The 17,073-nt window shown below is 40.6% G+C and overlaps 1 protein-coding gene across 1 annotated transcript in view; it reads left to right on the top strand.

The window, feature by feature from the left end:
- The first annotated feature begins 582 nt into the window (after positions 1–582).
- ank2b (ankyrin 2b, neuronal) overlaps positions 583–17,073 on the top strand; it is a 206,401-nt gene continuing 189,910 nt past the window's right edge. The window contains exon 1 of the mRNA XM_062994040.1: positions 583–726. Coding sequence (XP_062850110.1) covers positions 670–726 — 57 coding nt within the window. The 5' untranslated portion in view covers positions 583–669. The remainder of the gene's footprint in view (positions 727–17,073) is intronic.

The raw sequence follows: 17,073 nt of genomic DNA on the forward strand, positions 1-17,073 counted from the left end.
TGGAGATCCTCCGACCATCTTTGCTCATCAAAGACTCAGCCTTTCCTGGATGCTGCTTTTGTACCAAACCACGATTACAATCACCTCCTGACATCACCTGTTTGGAATCACATCATTATTTAGTTTATTCACCTCATTACTAGACCTAAATTGCCCCTGTCCCAACTTTTTTTGGAATGTGTTGCAGGCCTGAAATGCAGGAATGGAGGTATATTAATAAATGAAATGAAGTTGAGCAGACAAAACATGAAATATCTCAGGTTCATCCTGTCTGCAATCAAATAAAAGTCAAAGTAAATGTAAGGAACACTGCATTTTTATTTTATTTGCATATTCCATACTGTCCCAACTTTTTCCAATTTGGGGTTGTATTTAAATAAACTGTGTTTTTGTGGTTATTAGTGTGTGTGCGCGTGTGTGTGCGCTTCTCTCTCTCTCTCTCTCTCTCTCTCTCTCTCTCTCCTCTCACCAGCGCTCACTGTATATAGTCCTGTTTACTCGGATGTCATTGGGAGGTCACCAGCGCCACCGAAACAGCAGCTTTACCTACAGCACTACCAGTATAGACAGTAAAGTGGACTGACCATGACGTGGTTGCGGAGTGTCCGGGTGTTTATAGTGTTTTAGCTTTGTACTGGATCTAGACGCTGCTGAAGACGCTGTTCTCTGATGGCGTCGCCCGGAGAACAAACTCAGTCCCCACCGGCACAGCAGCAAGTTCGACAGGTAGGAGACATGAAAAATAAACACCAGTTAGTTTACTATTGAGCAAGAGCATGTCCAGTTATAGTGGTGATTAAGATTCTAATGGTGAGGACGGTGATATCGGCTGAATCGGGTCGCTGTGTTCCCCGCGGGATGGATGGACAGGAAGCAGCTGCACCGTTATTTAGTGTAACCTGATGTTTGTTTATAAACAAAACGTGTGTGAGTAAAAACTGAACTGTGCTGAAAGCTGGTGGCTCTTCTGAAGTGTTACAGTAGCTGTAGTACTAGAATCTACACTATACGGCCAAAAGTCTATGGAAACCACTTGTGATTATTAAGTTTAGGTGTTCCAGTCTCATTAGTTGCTAACAGGTGAATAAAACCACTTACATAAGATTAGGTATATGCTTTCATCTTTCTGGCAACAGTTTGGGCAGGGCACTTTCCTATTCCACCATGCATGACTGTGCCCCTGCGCCTAAGTCCATAAGGACATGGTTTAACAGAGCCCTTACTTCAACCCATATGAACACGTGTGGCATAAATTGAAAAGTCGATTGTAAGGCGGGCATTCGTGTCAGGCACTCTTAAATGTTTTTTGTTTTTTTGTTTTTTTGGGCACAATTTGCCATGTACACACTCCAAAATTGGAGACTGCATGTTGATGCCAATGGTTTTGGAATGGGACGTCCAACAAGATCAAGCATCAGCTGTTTACATACTTTTGGCCTTTCAGCGTTTGCACAAATTGGTGCACTACTCGTTTGTATATATATATATATATATATATATCAGTGGCGATTTCTCTGAGACTGCAAGGGAAGCTCAGCTTCCCCTAAAACGTAAAAAATTAAATGGTCAAATATGTACAGTTGTATTAGAAATGCATTAGAATACGTTCATCTCAAAGACGAGTTCGTTCAGAATCGGCTACTTATCACAAATCGACTGACTCGAACTTCTCATACATTCCCGGAGCGTCAATGCATTTGCCTGCAGAAGCTGAGCGTCTCTTCACTTCTATGGGGCTGCATGGGAGTTTTTTTTTTCCATTGCTTCAAAACTCGCTGGTCATTGGATAAATGCCAGGAATTTGTCCCGCCCCCAGACGCTGATCGTCTGCAAGATGATTGGAGGATCAGTCGAAAGGCTGAATCCCGTTTTGATTGACAGCTAGTTTGAGATCTACACTGTCACTTCTCAAACTCAAAAGAAGCTTTATTGGCATGACAAATAAGGACATTCGTATTGTCAAAGCAATACACTTAATCATTAGTCAGTTAATGACTGGGAGCTTCAGTCCCATCGCGGATTCTGCGAGTGAAGTCGAAAGACAAACTGCAACTCATTTCAGGACATTTTCTTGAAAAGGAACGGAGGGCAGAATTTATGTATAAATAAATTGACAAATTTTATTATATATATATATATATATTTATATACACACACACACACACACACATATACACATACAGGGGTTGGACAAAATAACTGAAACACCTGGTTTTAGACCACAATAATTTATTAGTATGGTGTAGGGCCTCCTTTTGCGGCCAATACAGCGTCAATTCGTCTTGGAAATGACATATACAAGTCCTGCACAGTGGTCAGAGGGATTTTAAGCCATTCTTCTTGCAGGATAGTGGCCAGGTCACTACGTGATGCTGGTGGAGGAAAACGTTTCCTGACTCGCTTCTCCAAAACACCCCAAAGTGGCTCAATAATATTTAGATCTGGTGACTGTGCAGGCCATGGGAGATGTTCAACTTCACTTTCATGTTCATCAAACCAATCTTTCACCAGTCTTGCTGTGTGTATTGGTGCATTGTCATCCTGATACACGGCACCGCCATTGGATGCACATGGTCCTCCAGAATGGTTCGGTAGTCCTTGACAGTGACGCGCCCATCTAGTGCAAGTATTGGGCCAAGGGAATGCCATGATATGGCAGCCCAAACCATCACTGATCCACCCCCATGCTTCACTCTGGGCATGCAACAGTCTGGGTGGTACGCTTCTTTGGGGCTTCTCCACACCGTAACTCTCCCGGATGTGGGGAAAACAGTAAAGGTGGACTCATCAGAGAACAATACATGTTTCACATTGTCCACAGCCCAAGATTTGCGCTCCTTGCACCATTGAAACCGACGTTTGGCATCGGCACGAGTGACCGACGGTTTGGCTATAGCAGCCCGGCCGTGTATATCGACCCTGTGGAGCTCCCGACGGACAGTTCTGGTGGAAACAGGAGAGTCGAGGTGCACATTTAATTCTGCCGTGATTTGGGCAGCCGTGGTTTTATGTTTTTTGGATACAATCCGGGTTAGCACCCGAACATCCCTTTCAGACAGCTTCCTCTTGCGTCCACAGTTAATCCTGTTGGATGTGGTTTGTCCTTCTTGGTGGTATGCTGACATTACCCTGGATACCGTGGCTCTTGATACATCACAAAGACTTGCTGTCTCGGTCACAGATGCGCCAGCAAGACGTGCACCAACAATTTGTCCTCTTTTGAACTCTGGTATGTCACCCATAATGTTGTGTGCATTGCAATATTTTGAGCAAAACTGTGCTCTTACCCTGCTAATTGAACCTTCACACTCTGCTCTTACTGGTGCAATGTGCAATTAATGAAGATTGGCCACCAGACTGGTCCAATTTAGCCATGAAACCTCTCACACTAAAATGACAGGTGTTTCAGTTATTTTGTCCAACCCCTGTATATACATATAGTATACAGGGTGGGCCATTTATATGGATACACCTAAATAAAATGGGAATGGTTGGTGATATTAACTTCCTGTTTGTGGCACATTAGTATATGGGAGGGGGGAAACTTTTCAAGATGGGTGGTGACCATGGCGGCCATTTTGAAGTCGGCCATTTTGGATCCAACTTTAGTTTTTTCAATGGGAGGAGGGTCATGTCACACATCAAACTTATTGAGAATTTCACAAGAAAAACAATGGTGTGCTTGGTTTTAACGTAACTTTATTCTTTCATGAGTTATTTACAAGTTTCTGACCACTTATAAAATGTGTTCAAAGTGCTGCCCATTGTGTTGGATTGTCAATGCAACCCTCTTCTCCCACTCTTCACACACTGATAGCAACACCGCAGAAGAAATGCTAGCACAGGCTTCCAGTATCCGTAGTTTCAGGTGCTGCACATCTCGTATCTTCACAGCATAGACAATTGCCTTCAGATGACCCCAAAGATAAAAGTCTAAGGGGGTCAGATCGGGAGACCTTGGGGGCCATTCAACTGGCCCACGACGACCAATCCACTTTCCAGGAAACTGTTCATCTGGGAATGCTCGGACCTGACACCCATAATGTGGTGGTGCACCATCTTGCTGGAAAAACTCAGGGAACGTGCCAGCTTCAGTGCATAAAGAGGGAAACACATCATCATGTAGCAATTTCAAATATCCAGTGGCCTTGAGGTTTCCATTGATGAAGAATGGCCCCACTATCTTTGTACCCCATATACCACACCATACCATCAATTTTTGTGTTCCAACAGTCTTGCAGGGATCTATCCAATGTGGGTTAGTGTCAGACCAATAGCGGTGGTTTTGTTTGTTAACTTCACCATTCACGTAAAAGTTTGCCTCATCACTGAACAAAATGTTCTGTGTAAACTGAGGGTCCTGTTCCAATTTTTGTTTTGCCCATTCTGCAAATTCAGTGCGCCGATCTGGGTCATCCTCGTTGAGATGCTGCAGCAGCTGGAGTTTGTAAGGGTGCCATTTGTGAGTAGCTAATATCCGCCGAAGGGATGTTCGACTGATGCCACTCTCCAGTGACATGCGGCGAGTGCTACGCTGTGGGCTCTTGCTGAATGAAGCTAGGACAGCCACTGATGTTTCTTCATTAGTGACAGTTTTCATGCGTCCACATTTTGGCAAATCCAACACTGAACCAGTTTCACGAAACTTGGCAAGCAGTTTGCTAACTGTAGCATGGGAGATGGGTGGTCTCGTAGGGTGTCTTGCATTGAAATCTGCTGCAATGACCCGGGTACTGCGTTCACCAGACATCAACACAATTTCTATCAGCTCCTCACGTGTTAACCTCTGCGACATGTCAATGGCTGTAAACAAAGAGAAGCTTGTAAATAACTCATGAAAGAATAAAGTTACGTTAAGCACACCATTGTTTTTCTTGTGAAATTCTCAATAAGTTTGATGTGTCACATGACCCTCTTCCCATTGAAAAACTAAAGTTGGATCCAAAATGGCAGACTTCAAAATGGCCACCATGGTCACCACCCATCTTGAAAAGTTTTCCCCCCTCCCATATACTAATGTGCCACAAACAGGAAGTTAATATCACCAACCATTCCCATTTTATTTAGGTGTATCCATATAAATGGCCCACCCTGTACATTAAAGTGAGTGGTGCAGTACCATAAAGTAGCTAGATGTTATAATACACTAGCCCACCATCATTTACATTTTTGGCGACTTACAATTTGAACATGATTTTGAGCAGTTGAGGGTTAAGGGCTTTGCTCAGGGCAACTTGGCAGTGGTGGGGCCTCGAACTGGCAACCTTCTGATTACTAGTCCAGTAGCTTAACAATTGAGCTATCACTACCCATCACTGAGATCTGAGTTGAAATCTTATCCAACAGCCAAGCATCTCCACAGACTTGATTGGCTATATCTGATTGGTACCCTGTCCAGGGTATTCCTGCCTTGTGCCCTGTGTTTCCCAATGGAACCAGACTTGCCACAACCGAAACACGGATAAAGCGATTTTATGAAAATAAATACTAATTAAATTCAAAATTAAATAAAGAATGTGGAACCAAGACCCCCCCTGCCAAGCGATGAGTTGTAATCCTAAGTCAGAAATGCTTGGACTCCAATGAACCCAATCTGGACCAATGGAGACCACTGAACTGGACCACTATCTGGAAAGCATGAGATGATAATCTTGTGCTGGTGTGAATGTAGGTTAGAGCTGAAGCATGCTGGCCTGAAGTCGCTGTGCAGGACACTGTAATTCCACCACACCAAACTCAGTGTGAAAGCATATTATTTATTTTATTGAATTATTTTCTATACCTGTTAGCACTGGATGTAGCTGACACACAAACTCAATAATTAGAAGGGCTGTCCACATACTTTTGGCCATTTTTGGCCACTGTCATGAATGATCTTTAAAGGTGAAAAAAGATTCAAGATTTTTTGAAAATGTATTTCTGTGTTGAGAGCAGGCTGTATTTTGGCCTACAAGGTCAAGTCAGAGAACAGCACTGCAGAGTGCAGCAGGTGAGAGTGCATCTGTAAGGTCCAGATCACCAAGGGGAGGCACGCTAAGGCTCCATGGCAGCAGATTGTTTGGTAGTGCCGTCTGTTGAGAGTATGCCATCAATGTCCTGCATGTGTGTCAACACATAAACAGACACTCGTGATTATTTAATTTTGAAGAGGCTCTGTACAAAAATGCTATAGTGTATATGTAAATCTAACTGACTGTCTGGTTTGTGAATGTATGTAATGTACACAGAGACAGAAACAGAGACAGAGAAAGGCAGTTTGTCACCAGATCTGCTCCCGTGGTGGACATCTGCTTCCCTTTTTGACTCGATTATAATACAGTTATTCATCACTGCAAAGATGAAGGAGAGACGAAGCTCAGGCTGAGGAAATGTCAGATTTGATATCCTGCCCAGTGTGGTTAAGAGTCTAGAGGAAATAAGAGGACAGAATATAATATAGATCGATCAAAGAGGAACAAAGGATGGTTGTCCAGAGGATACTACAGTACATTTTTGTTTGACAAATGGTAAAAATGTAAGGAAATGTTTTATTCATATTTTACATTATTTTAAAACTGCTCTCGTTGGGTTTTAAGTTTTAACAAACCCTGTTTGATAGCTCATTTGATAGATTTGGATAGCTCCTGAAAAGTTATTTTTATATTGCAGCTTACATATGCCTGCAGCTTATATAAAAGTGTAACAGGCCCACCTGCTGTGGACATTGGCGGCAGGGCTTGATTATAGAATCATGCCCTTCTGCCTTGCCAAATATGTATGAAGGCACAGATAATTGGCATGTCAGTTTCACTTAAATTACAGTCACCTGAGCCTCGTAAAGCATTAATACACTATCACGGTTATTTCCTCACAGATTTGCCAGCTTCTCTGTTCATTGCTCTTTAATAGCATCACTAGGAAACCACCCTAGTTGCCTCAGAAGCGACGTGATGGCCCATTTTCTGGAAAGGACCCACACTGGGTACTTGCTGTGGCAGCTGGTGGGGTGGTGTGCCGCTCATGCGTTGCTGTCCCTGTAGGTTTCCTTGCTTTTCTCTTTTTCTGAGAACTGTGCCGTCACAGGTTCTATGAACAGTTTGCCATACTGGGAATACCAGTTTTCATTTCTGCGCTATCCCTTTTCAACCCACTTTCTCTTTTGAGCTCTGCAGATGTTTTTGAGTTTGTTACTTTGTTTCCGTTATTTTTACCCATGCTTTTATTTTCCCATTACCCATTTTTGTTTGTGGCTTTTTAGCCACAGTATTGTTCTGCCTTGGTTGAGCATTCTAAAAATTGGGTTCATTTTCAGTTCTTGCATGTGCAGATCTATACCTGGCACCTCAGTGGCGAGGCGTGACTTATTCCATTTCATTTTTTATCAACACAGTGTATTATCCATGTATTGATTTAACTAGACATGCTTTGTAATGTCATCTTTTTTTACTGAATCATTCATATCTTAGTGGGTAATGTACTGTGTGAACTACTTGTTCAGTTACATCTGCTGTTGAGGTACCTTCTACAGATCCCAAATATTCAGAACTTCAACTTAGTTTATTGATAATTATACAGTGCTCAACGTGTATATGTCTACCTCTAAGTAAAATATTGAGATGTTTCACAGTATTGGGACCAATCTTTGTAGCCATTAATGGTTTGTTTTATGTATCATGAATCAGTTTCTCTCTATATGATTTGCTGGATGTGGCTAGATGGGACTAGATGGGGTAGTGCAGTGGCTTGGTGGGTAGAACTTTTGCCTTACATCAAGATGGTTAGGTTCGATTCCCAGGTGGGGCGGTCTGGGTCCTTTCTGTGAGGAGTCCTCTGGGGGCTCCAGCGTTCTCCCACTGTCCAAAGACATGCAGTCAGGTAGACTGGCGACCTGTGAACTAGGCCACTCACTTTTGAGATACAGCATGGCCTCTTCACTTAAGTGGCACGGTAAACTGTGTTGGACCAGTATAAAAGGTCTCTTCTTGCTATTGCATATGATACCTAGACAATAATTCACTTTTCTGACAGTCATAAGAGATTGATGTGTATGAAATACACTGAATTAGCTAATTATTATGTTGAGACATGGCCAAAATAATAATAAAACATTTATAGAATGCTTATTTACACCGTATTGAACCATTCTACTGAGCAGGAAAATTGGTTACGGGTGAGGGTATCATGATAAAAGGAAGGATAAAAGGAAGATTCCCCAATGGGTTGTGACTCACCACTTTGAACTAAATTTTGTAATAGAAGTGTAATTACAAGAACATTTCTCAATACAAAAAGTTTAGGTCTACCGTACATTACAATGTACACTGTAAAACCACAGTTGTACGTGCATGTCCTTTAAGCTCTCAAATTGCATTACATGAGGAACCATCATGCTACTGTGATAAATATAGTCATGTGGACTTTTGAAAAACCCTTGTCACTTAACAGTCACCTGCTGCATTACGAAATGCAACCTGAAACTCTGTTATGCAAACATAAAGACAACAATTCAATGCAGAAATTGTGCAGCTCAGTTCAGATGGTCATTTTACCAAAGGCGAAAAGGACCGTTCAGACTTTAGTCAATAATGAGGGTGGTAGATAGATAGATAGATAGATAGATAGATAGATAGATAGATAGATAGATAGATAGGTAGGTAGGTAGGTAGGTAGGTAGGTAGGTAGGTAGATAGATAGATAGATAGATAGATAGATAGATAGATAGATAGATAGCTTTATTAATCCCATAGGGAAAGTCAGTTATTACAGCAGCTCCAGGTACATTAAAGCAAAAAGTATTAAAGTACAAAGAATTAAAGTACACAAGAATATATACTTTATTTGTCATTTATACATATACAGGTGTACAGTACAATGAAATTCTTTCTTTGCAGATCCCAGCTTGTTTGGAAGCTGGGGTCAGAGCGCAGGGTCAGCCAACTTACGGCGCCCCTGGAGCAGAGAGGGTTAAGGGTCTTGCTCAAGGACCCAACAGTGGCTGCTTAGTTGGGCTGCAACTATCGATTATTTTTGTAATCGAGTATTCTATCGATTATTCCAGCGATTAATCGAGTAATCGGATAAGAAATACTTTTGCTTTAACAAAGAGCAAAAACAAATACATATTAGATTAAATAAGACATGTTTCTTAAACCAAACTGTACATTTGTATTCCTTGCATACAGGACAGTTTAACATTTTTTAAATGCAAAAATAAATAAATCAAAAATAAATCAATTTACTTTTAAAATGTAAACAGGCAACCTGAAACATCAGGTCATCAAGTCGTAAATAATAATAAACAAAAATACATGAACATAAGCCTGTAATTTGTGCAACTTTCAAAACTCAAAGTTTCAGCTACAGCTCACGCAGAACATAAAGCTTTAATATTTTGTTGGGAGGTTTTGTGGTGTTTGTAGGGGGATAAAAATCTGTCAGGATTGTGTCTCTAGATGAGGTAGATCTGGTGTGTGTGTGTGTGTGTGTGTGTGTGTGTGTGTATGTGTGTGTTTGCCTAAATCTTCATAAAAGCCTGTGGTGGTTGAAACGAAGTAAAGTCAGTAAACATGAGTAAAGTAAACACGACGCTCTGATGGTGTGGATGTTATACTGAGTTTTAGTTTTATCAGCTTAAAATGATCTCAAACTTTCTGTGGTTTTCTCTGTCCAGTCTCCTCCTGTTCGCTATTTTCTCTCTATATTTTGCAGTCCGCGCTATCAAATCTCGGCTGCGTCCTAAACTGATACGTTCAGTTCGCAGGAGCGGCGAACGTGTCCAAATACGTAGTGTTCATTAAACTGTCCGCAAAAAGAACCCGGATTAAGTCCTGTTAAGTTCTGTTTATGTTTAAGATATTTGGGACGCAGCCCTCAGATTCTTCACGTCACCTGCACACAGCGTTAAACACGCTGCGCAAAAGTGAAAGTCGTCCGTGTAAAACACCGTGAGCTGTATATGGTTGTGCGGATTAAACGATTCCTCGATGCAAAAAATTTGAATCGATGATTTTTAGTAATCGATTTACTCGAGTTACTCGAGGAATCGTTTCAGCCCTACTGCTTAGCAGAGCCTGGATTTGAACCACCAAGCTTCCGGTTGATAGCCCAAAGCTCTACCCACCAGGCTACCACTGTCCCAAGTAATGTTGTACACAATATGTAATTGAATAAATAGAATAAAAAATGTAGTATGTCATATAAAAAAATGGGTTGTCAAATATGGTTGTGAGTTTATTCAGTGGTGAGGGTACGAGGGTGCTTTAGTGCCCATGGCATGGGTCACTTGCATACATGTGAAGGTACTATTGACGCCCTTGAGAAACAGACACTCATATTGATATCTGTGTCTTGCTTGTGTGTGTCTGAATGTGCTCTGTTTATTTCCCAAATGAAACAAAGACCCGGCTTTGTGTTTATCTGTAATAGGCGGTCTTGCTGCACACCAGAACAATTCTACATTCTTACATGGACCATTTCTTTTCTCTTTGAGGAAATTCTTTCATGCTGACAGAATCTAGTGCTGAATGTAGTTGGCCACCACCGTGGTGCATTCCAGATGGACTGTGAAATGAAACGCTGTGGCTTAACCCACCTGCTGCTCTACGACTGACCCAAAACACACAATAGGCTCCAGATCCACAAAGTTTCTCTGATCTCAGTCTTGTAGAAACACGTGAGAAGAGGCCAATGCAGATTTGAAATACAGAGAAAAATGTTTGATGCTGAAGTTCTAAAGGCAAGTCACTATTGTAACAGCATTGGTTCCTAATGTAAAATTTCATTTTTAAAATTGAACCAGCCGGCTACCACATGACCTAATAACAGGGTTACAAATACCCCAGTTTTTATAAATGATTGATTATAACTTATTAATTGATGAATTCATAAAAGCCTTTATACTGTTGAACAATGCATTAACAAGAATGTTGTGATCATTCTACACAGTATACACCTCTAGATGATCTGAAGAGTAGTATTAAGTGCAGCATATTGTGGTACATACAGTAAAGACATGCTTAATGTAAATGTAAAATGAAACAGTACAATAATTGACAGAAAAAAACAAATCCTGTTATGAAATCTTCTCCTAGAATGCTTAGTAAGACTAAATAACACATGACAAGAGAACTGAGACCATTCCTTCATATAGAATCTCTACAGATGTTTTAGATTTCAATGTCCATGCTTGTGGACTCTTCTCATAGCTCATCTCATAGGTCTTTAATGGGGTTGAGGTCAGGAATTGGGGTGGCCATGGCAAAACCTTAATTCTGTGGTTAGTGAACAATTTTTGTGTTGATTTTATGGTGTACTTTGTATTATTGTCTTTCTGGAAGATTCAGTCCAGAAAAACTACAGTAGAACTCAGGGATGTTTAATAGTGACAGTAAGAGCATTTCCACACGCACAATGCGAAGGGAACTTAAGGGATTGGGACTAAACAGCCATGTAGCCTTAAGAAAACCACTTGTCAGTGAGGCTATCCGGCAAAAACGGCTTCAATTTGTTAGGGAGCATAAAGATTGGACTCTGGAGCAATGGAAGAAGGTCATGTGGTCTGATGAGTCCAGATTTACCCTGTTCCAGAGTGATGGGCGCATCAGGGTAAGAAGAGAGGTGGCTGAAGTGATGCACCCATGATGCCTAGTGCCTACCGTACAAGCCTGTGGGGGCAGTGCTATGATCTGGGGTTGCTGCAGTCGGTCATGTCTAGGTTCAGCAACGTTATGTGCCCAAAGAATGAGGTCAGCTGACTACCTGAATATACTGAACCACCAGGTTATTCCATCAATTTTTTTTTCCCTGATGGCACGGGCATATTCCAAGATGACAATACCAGGATTAATCGGGCTCAAACTATGAAAGAGTGGTTCAGGGAGCATGAGACATCATTTTCACACATGGATTGGCCACCACAGAGTCCAGACCTGAACCCCATTGAGAATCTTTGGGATGTGCTGGAGAAGACTTTGCGCATTGGTCCAAATCTCCCATCATCAATACAAGATCTTGGGGAAAAATTAATGCAACTCTGGACAGAAATAAATGTTGTGACATTGCAGAAGCTTGTGGAAACGATGCCACAGCAAATGCGTGCCGTAATCGAAGCTAAAGGCGGTCCAACCAAATAATAGAGTGTGTGACCTTTTTTTTGGCCAGGCAGTGTATATATAGTATATATATTCATATACACAATAAAATGTTTTTACAGCTGGTTTTGTTTGTGTTCTATGTTTTCAAGTGGACTGTATTAGACATAGCTCTTTACAAATAGCTCTTTTGTGACTTTGGCATTGAGGGCAGTTGCTAAATTAGGACACTCTTATCTCTTGACCTGTAGGAATTTCACCATTCATACTTGACTCACTCTCTTGGACACAGAGGCAGGAGGAAGCTTAGCCTCTACTGTTCTTCCACTTCCCAAGTCCTCCCATTTCTACAGTTATTTCAGCATGAATAAGGAGACACTTTGTTCAGAGAAGTTTGTGCCTGTTTATTAAGTAGACTTTGCACACAAGACTTAGTACATAACGTTAAGGAACAAAAGGCTAAGTAAGTTAAATGACTCGAGGTGTCAACTACATTTAAAATTGTATTTTAATTTTTGTACTTTAAAGTTTGTATTTAAATGCACTGGAATGTTTGAAATAGAGTCATGTGTAATGTATTCCTAACAAGCAAACTTTTACATTCATACTGCATATAACACAATAGTTAGACTGTTGCTAACATAAAAAATAATGAAATACTACTAAGTTTTATTAATATTACAATTAATTAGTATTAGTATAATTAATATTAGTAGTAATTATTAATAATGATTTGTATTATTAGTAATATTAGTATTACAACTCCTGTGTCATGATAATTGTTTAATTTCTTCAATATATATGAAAGTAAAATTAAATTTAGCTTTACATATTTATGGAGCAAATATAGACATCCACCAATGAGCCAAAACATACGGCCACTAACATAATATGCTGTCTAAACAGCTCTGACCCACAAAAACATCTAAAGAAGGTGGCTCAGTGGGTAGCCGGGTCCTTTCTCTGTGAAGTTTGCATGTTCTCCCCGTGTCTGTGTGTGTTTCCTTCGGGAGCTCCGGTTTCCTCCCACAGTCCAAAGACATGCAAGTGAGGTGAATTGGAGATACAAAATTGTCCATGACTGTGTTTGACATTAAACTTGTGAACTGATAAATCTTGTGTAATGAGTAATTACCTGTCCTGTCATAAATGTAACCACAGTGTGTAAAGCATGATGTTAAAATCCTAATAAATAAATAAACATGTAAAGGATGTTCATTGTGAGGTGGATTGTCCTACAGTGCATCCTGGAGCCATTTCTTCCACTGTTACGCTGTTCAACATGTGTATTTTGAGTAACTACCATCAGCCCAACATTTAATATATGACCATGACATGCACAATTGCTAAGAAATAGGCATTTCCATGCACAGTGTTGGGGGTGGGCCATTTTTTTTTTTGCTTTTTAAGCACATTGTACCTTATTTTATTAGAAATATTTTGCTTTTATTTAGGAATATGTATGCAGTAAGAACAAGGTTTAGAAATGTCATGTAACCACCAAACATTATTTATAAATCATAAACAACTGGAGCTATGTGTTGACAAAATTTGAAGAATTTAATCCCATTGGCAAAGAAATTTCATTTGGATGCTTCAACTAGGGCAGCATGGTGGCACAGTGAGTAGCTCTGTTGCCTCACAGCAAAAAGTGCCTGGGTTTGATTCCCTGACTGGGCAGCCAGGGTCCTTTCCGTGTGGAGTTTGCATGTTCTCCCTGCGTTTCCTGGGGTGTTTCTTGCCTTTCGCCAATAAATCAAATCCAACACAATACTGGTTTCTTAAAACAAGTGCTCGATTGGCATAGTTTTCTCATGTGGTAGCTTATCACTGCTAAGATCTCAAGCTCTTGAGGTGCTAGTGACTTGGCCAGGCGTACAAACAGGCATAATTGGTTGCTGTTCAACGTGGACTTCATTATTACTCTATTTTTGGCATTTAGTGGGACCAAGGACAAGACATTTCATTTACACACAATGTGTTCTGACATTGTACCTTTATATTAACAAAAAGTATTCTTAACCACAAACAAACCACAAGTCAAATGTTCATAGAAAATGGTTTTCATGTACCACAATATACTAACATTGAGTATTTTGCTGTTTGTTATCTAACCAATAATAAGCATTTTTCAGCCTGGTGGTTTTATTTTTGGTCTTTAAATCATGATGCTCTCATTCCCACGCTTTACTGTATGTACTTTTGCATTATACATACAGTATATGTAATAGCTCCTTTTCAGTTTCTTCTGTTTTTGCATATTAGTCACACTTATATGTTTCAGATCATCAAACTACTTTTTTATTATATAGGCATAAATAACCCCAGGAATCGCAATATGTTTTTTAAATGGGTAAATGCTGTTGAGCTTTACCTGGCCATATGTGAAAAAGTAATTGTCCACCTAGATTGTTTAGTTTAACAGGATTTTAACACGTTTTACACACTTTGGTTACATTCATGACAGGACAGAAACTTACAGGTTACACATGATTCATCGGTTCAGGTTCAATGTCAAATACTGTACATGTCTTTGAACTTGTGGGAGGAAACCATGCAGACACAAAGAGAACATGCAAACTCCACAGAGAAAGGACCAGGAACTGTAGATTCAAATACATAAAAAAACAGATTTAATCTGGAACTCCAGCAAACCACAGTGAGAGCTATTACTCACAAATGGAAAAAAAACTTGGACAGTGGTGAACCTACCCACTGATATAAAGCGAGAGCACATTGAAGACTTATTCATGCATCTAACATCTAAAAAAGATTAATGTACAGAAATCCACAATAAAAAAAGACACTGCTCAAAAATGACACCCATGAAAGAGATGCAAGATGCAAAACACTGCTCTATATCAGAAAACCATGAAGGAGAATCTCTATCTATCAGTTATTTTTAACCTTGAGCTTAAGCACAGTTAGGTTATGCAGCAGGATAATGATCCAAAGCACATAAACATGTCCACCGCTGAATGGGCCAAAAGAAACAAAATGATGGTTTTGGAGTGGCTGAGTCCAAGTCCTGACTTGAATCCCATTGAGATGATGTGGCAAGAAGTTAACTGGGCAGCTAATGCTTAAAAATTCCCCAGTGTAGCCAAATTCTGCAAAGACGATGTGTGATATAGATTAAAAAAAAAAAAAATTCCCCCTTTTTCTCCCACTTTTAGCGCATCCAATTTCTACCTGTCGATCATCCTCTTACTAATGCTGGTCCCTGCTCCTGATTGAGGAGGACGAGGCTGCTCCACGCCCCCTCCGACACGTGCACAGCAATCACCTTATCACCTACACTTGACAAGTGCAGTGCGGTACAGTGCTGTGTTTGGAGGGCAGCACCCTCTACCGCACTCCTTCCCCATCTTCGTGCAGGCGCCACCAACCAGCCAGCAGAGGTCGTAATTGCACTAGTCTGAGAGAGTGTCCCCATCCGGCTTGCCTCAGCCGGCAAGGCAGAGCCGAGATTCGATACGATGTATTCGAGATCTCAGCTCTGGTGAACAGCGTGTGCTTTTACCGCTGCGCCACCTGAGCGGCGTGATATAGCTTTTGAATAAAATAAATAAGTAAGTACATGTGTGAGTGTTAAATGTCCTGTGATATATTGTTGTTCTCCCCAGATTGTATTTCTGGTTTGCCCTGTGTCTCTGGGTAGACTCTGAACCCCCATCAACTCTGACCAAGATAAATAGGTTATTGAAAATAAATACATAAATAAGGATATGTGATAAAAACTGTAATGTTGTTACATTTTAGAAAATATCAGTGGCACCATAAAACACCATACTGTTTATAGCATCATACTGGCATCTTTAAAACCTTTCAGCACTATAAATATAATTCAGTACAGGCTGCTGGATTACAGGTTTTCAGCTTTTTGCTTGTGTTTATAGGTCACCATTTACCGTTATGATAAAACAGAAAGTCCATGTTTTACTTCAAAGGCATTTTTAAAATACATGTTTCTGAATTAAAATGTTCTGTGTGTATATGAAGGAATGAGCTGTGCCTGAATACTTAGCACTGCTATTGACAGTGCTATTGAATACTTGCCATCAAATCCCTGTGAGATTTACTGCAAAGGTTCTGAAAGTACAATAATAAAATTTGAGCTCTGCTGTTTCCAGGCAGTGCCCCATTACAGTAGCATTGAAGAATGTGCAAATGTATATCCTTTTTTCTGCAGACATGTTTCAAATTAACTTTTTTTCCCCATTTTCCCCCAGTCTAGTCATATCCATTTACTTTATTGCATGCCACTCCCTCTCTACCGATGTTGACTTTTGCTGCTGACCGAGGAGAACCGTGACTAACACATGTCCCTCTGACACGTGTGCAGTAGCCGACTGCTTCTTTTCACCTGCATGAGGCGAGTTCGTATGGAACTCGATATCGTGTACGGCTGGGGCTGGAGAAAAATAATAATAAGTAAATAAACTTGTACGTGAATGCCCCCTTGTGGATGCTTTATGTTACATCTTGTAACCCACACAGTGAAGAAGATGCATTAATTGTGTTGCCTGGGTTGTGTAAAAAAGCAAGGACAAAGTGTGGGTCGCTTGAAAAAAGTTTTAAAAACCCTGGTGTAGGGAGAGTCACACATCGTTCAGGCACCATCGATCAGCCAGCAGAGGTCGTAATTTCATCAGTTATGAGGAATCCCTTCTGACATTCAACCCAACGGATGAGCCAATCATTGTCTGCGTAGGCGCCCAGCCTGCTGGTAGTAGAGCTGGGATTTGAACTTACGAGTTTAAGGTGTCCGCTCTGGTTTGCTAGCATGTTTTTAACCACACTTCCTGAGTGCCCTAAAGTTTTTAAAATATTGTGGAACAAAAAATCAGTATAAAATAACAATTACCCCAAAGCTAGGGCACAAGGCAGGAATACCCTGGACAGAGTGCCAAAATATGGCAAGGCTAGGGAAAGTCAGTTATTACAGCAGCTCAAGATACATTAAAGTATTAAAGTACACAAGTATTAGAGTACCAAGTATTAA

The sequence above is a fragment of the Trichomycterus rosablanca genome, chromosome 4 (genome assembly GCF_030014385.1).
Source record: "Trichomycterus rosablanca isolate fTriRos1 chromosome 4, fTriRos1.hap1, whole genome shotgun sequence".
In the NCBI taxonomy this organism is placed as follows: domain Eukaryota; kingdom Metazoa; phylum Chordata; class Actinopteri; order Siluriformes; family Trichomycteridae; genus Trichomycterus; species Trichomycterus rosablanca.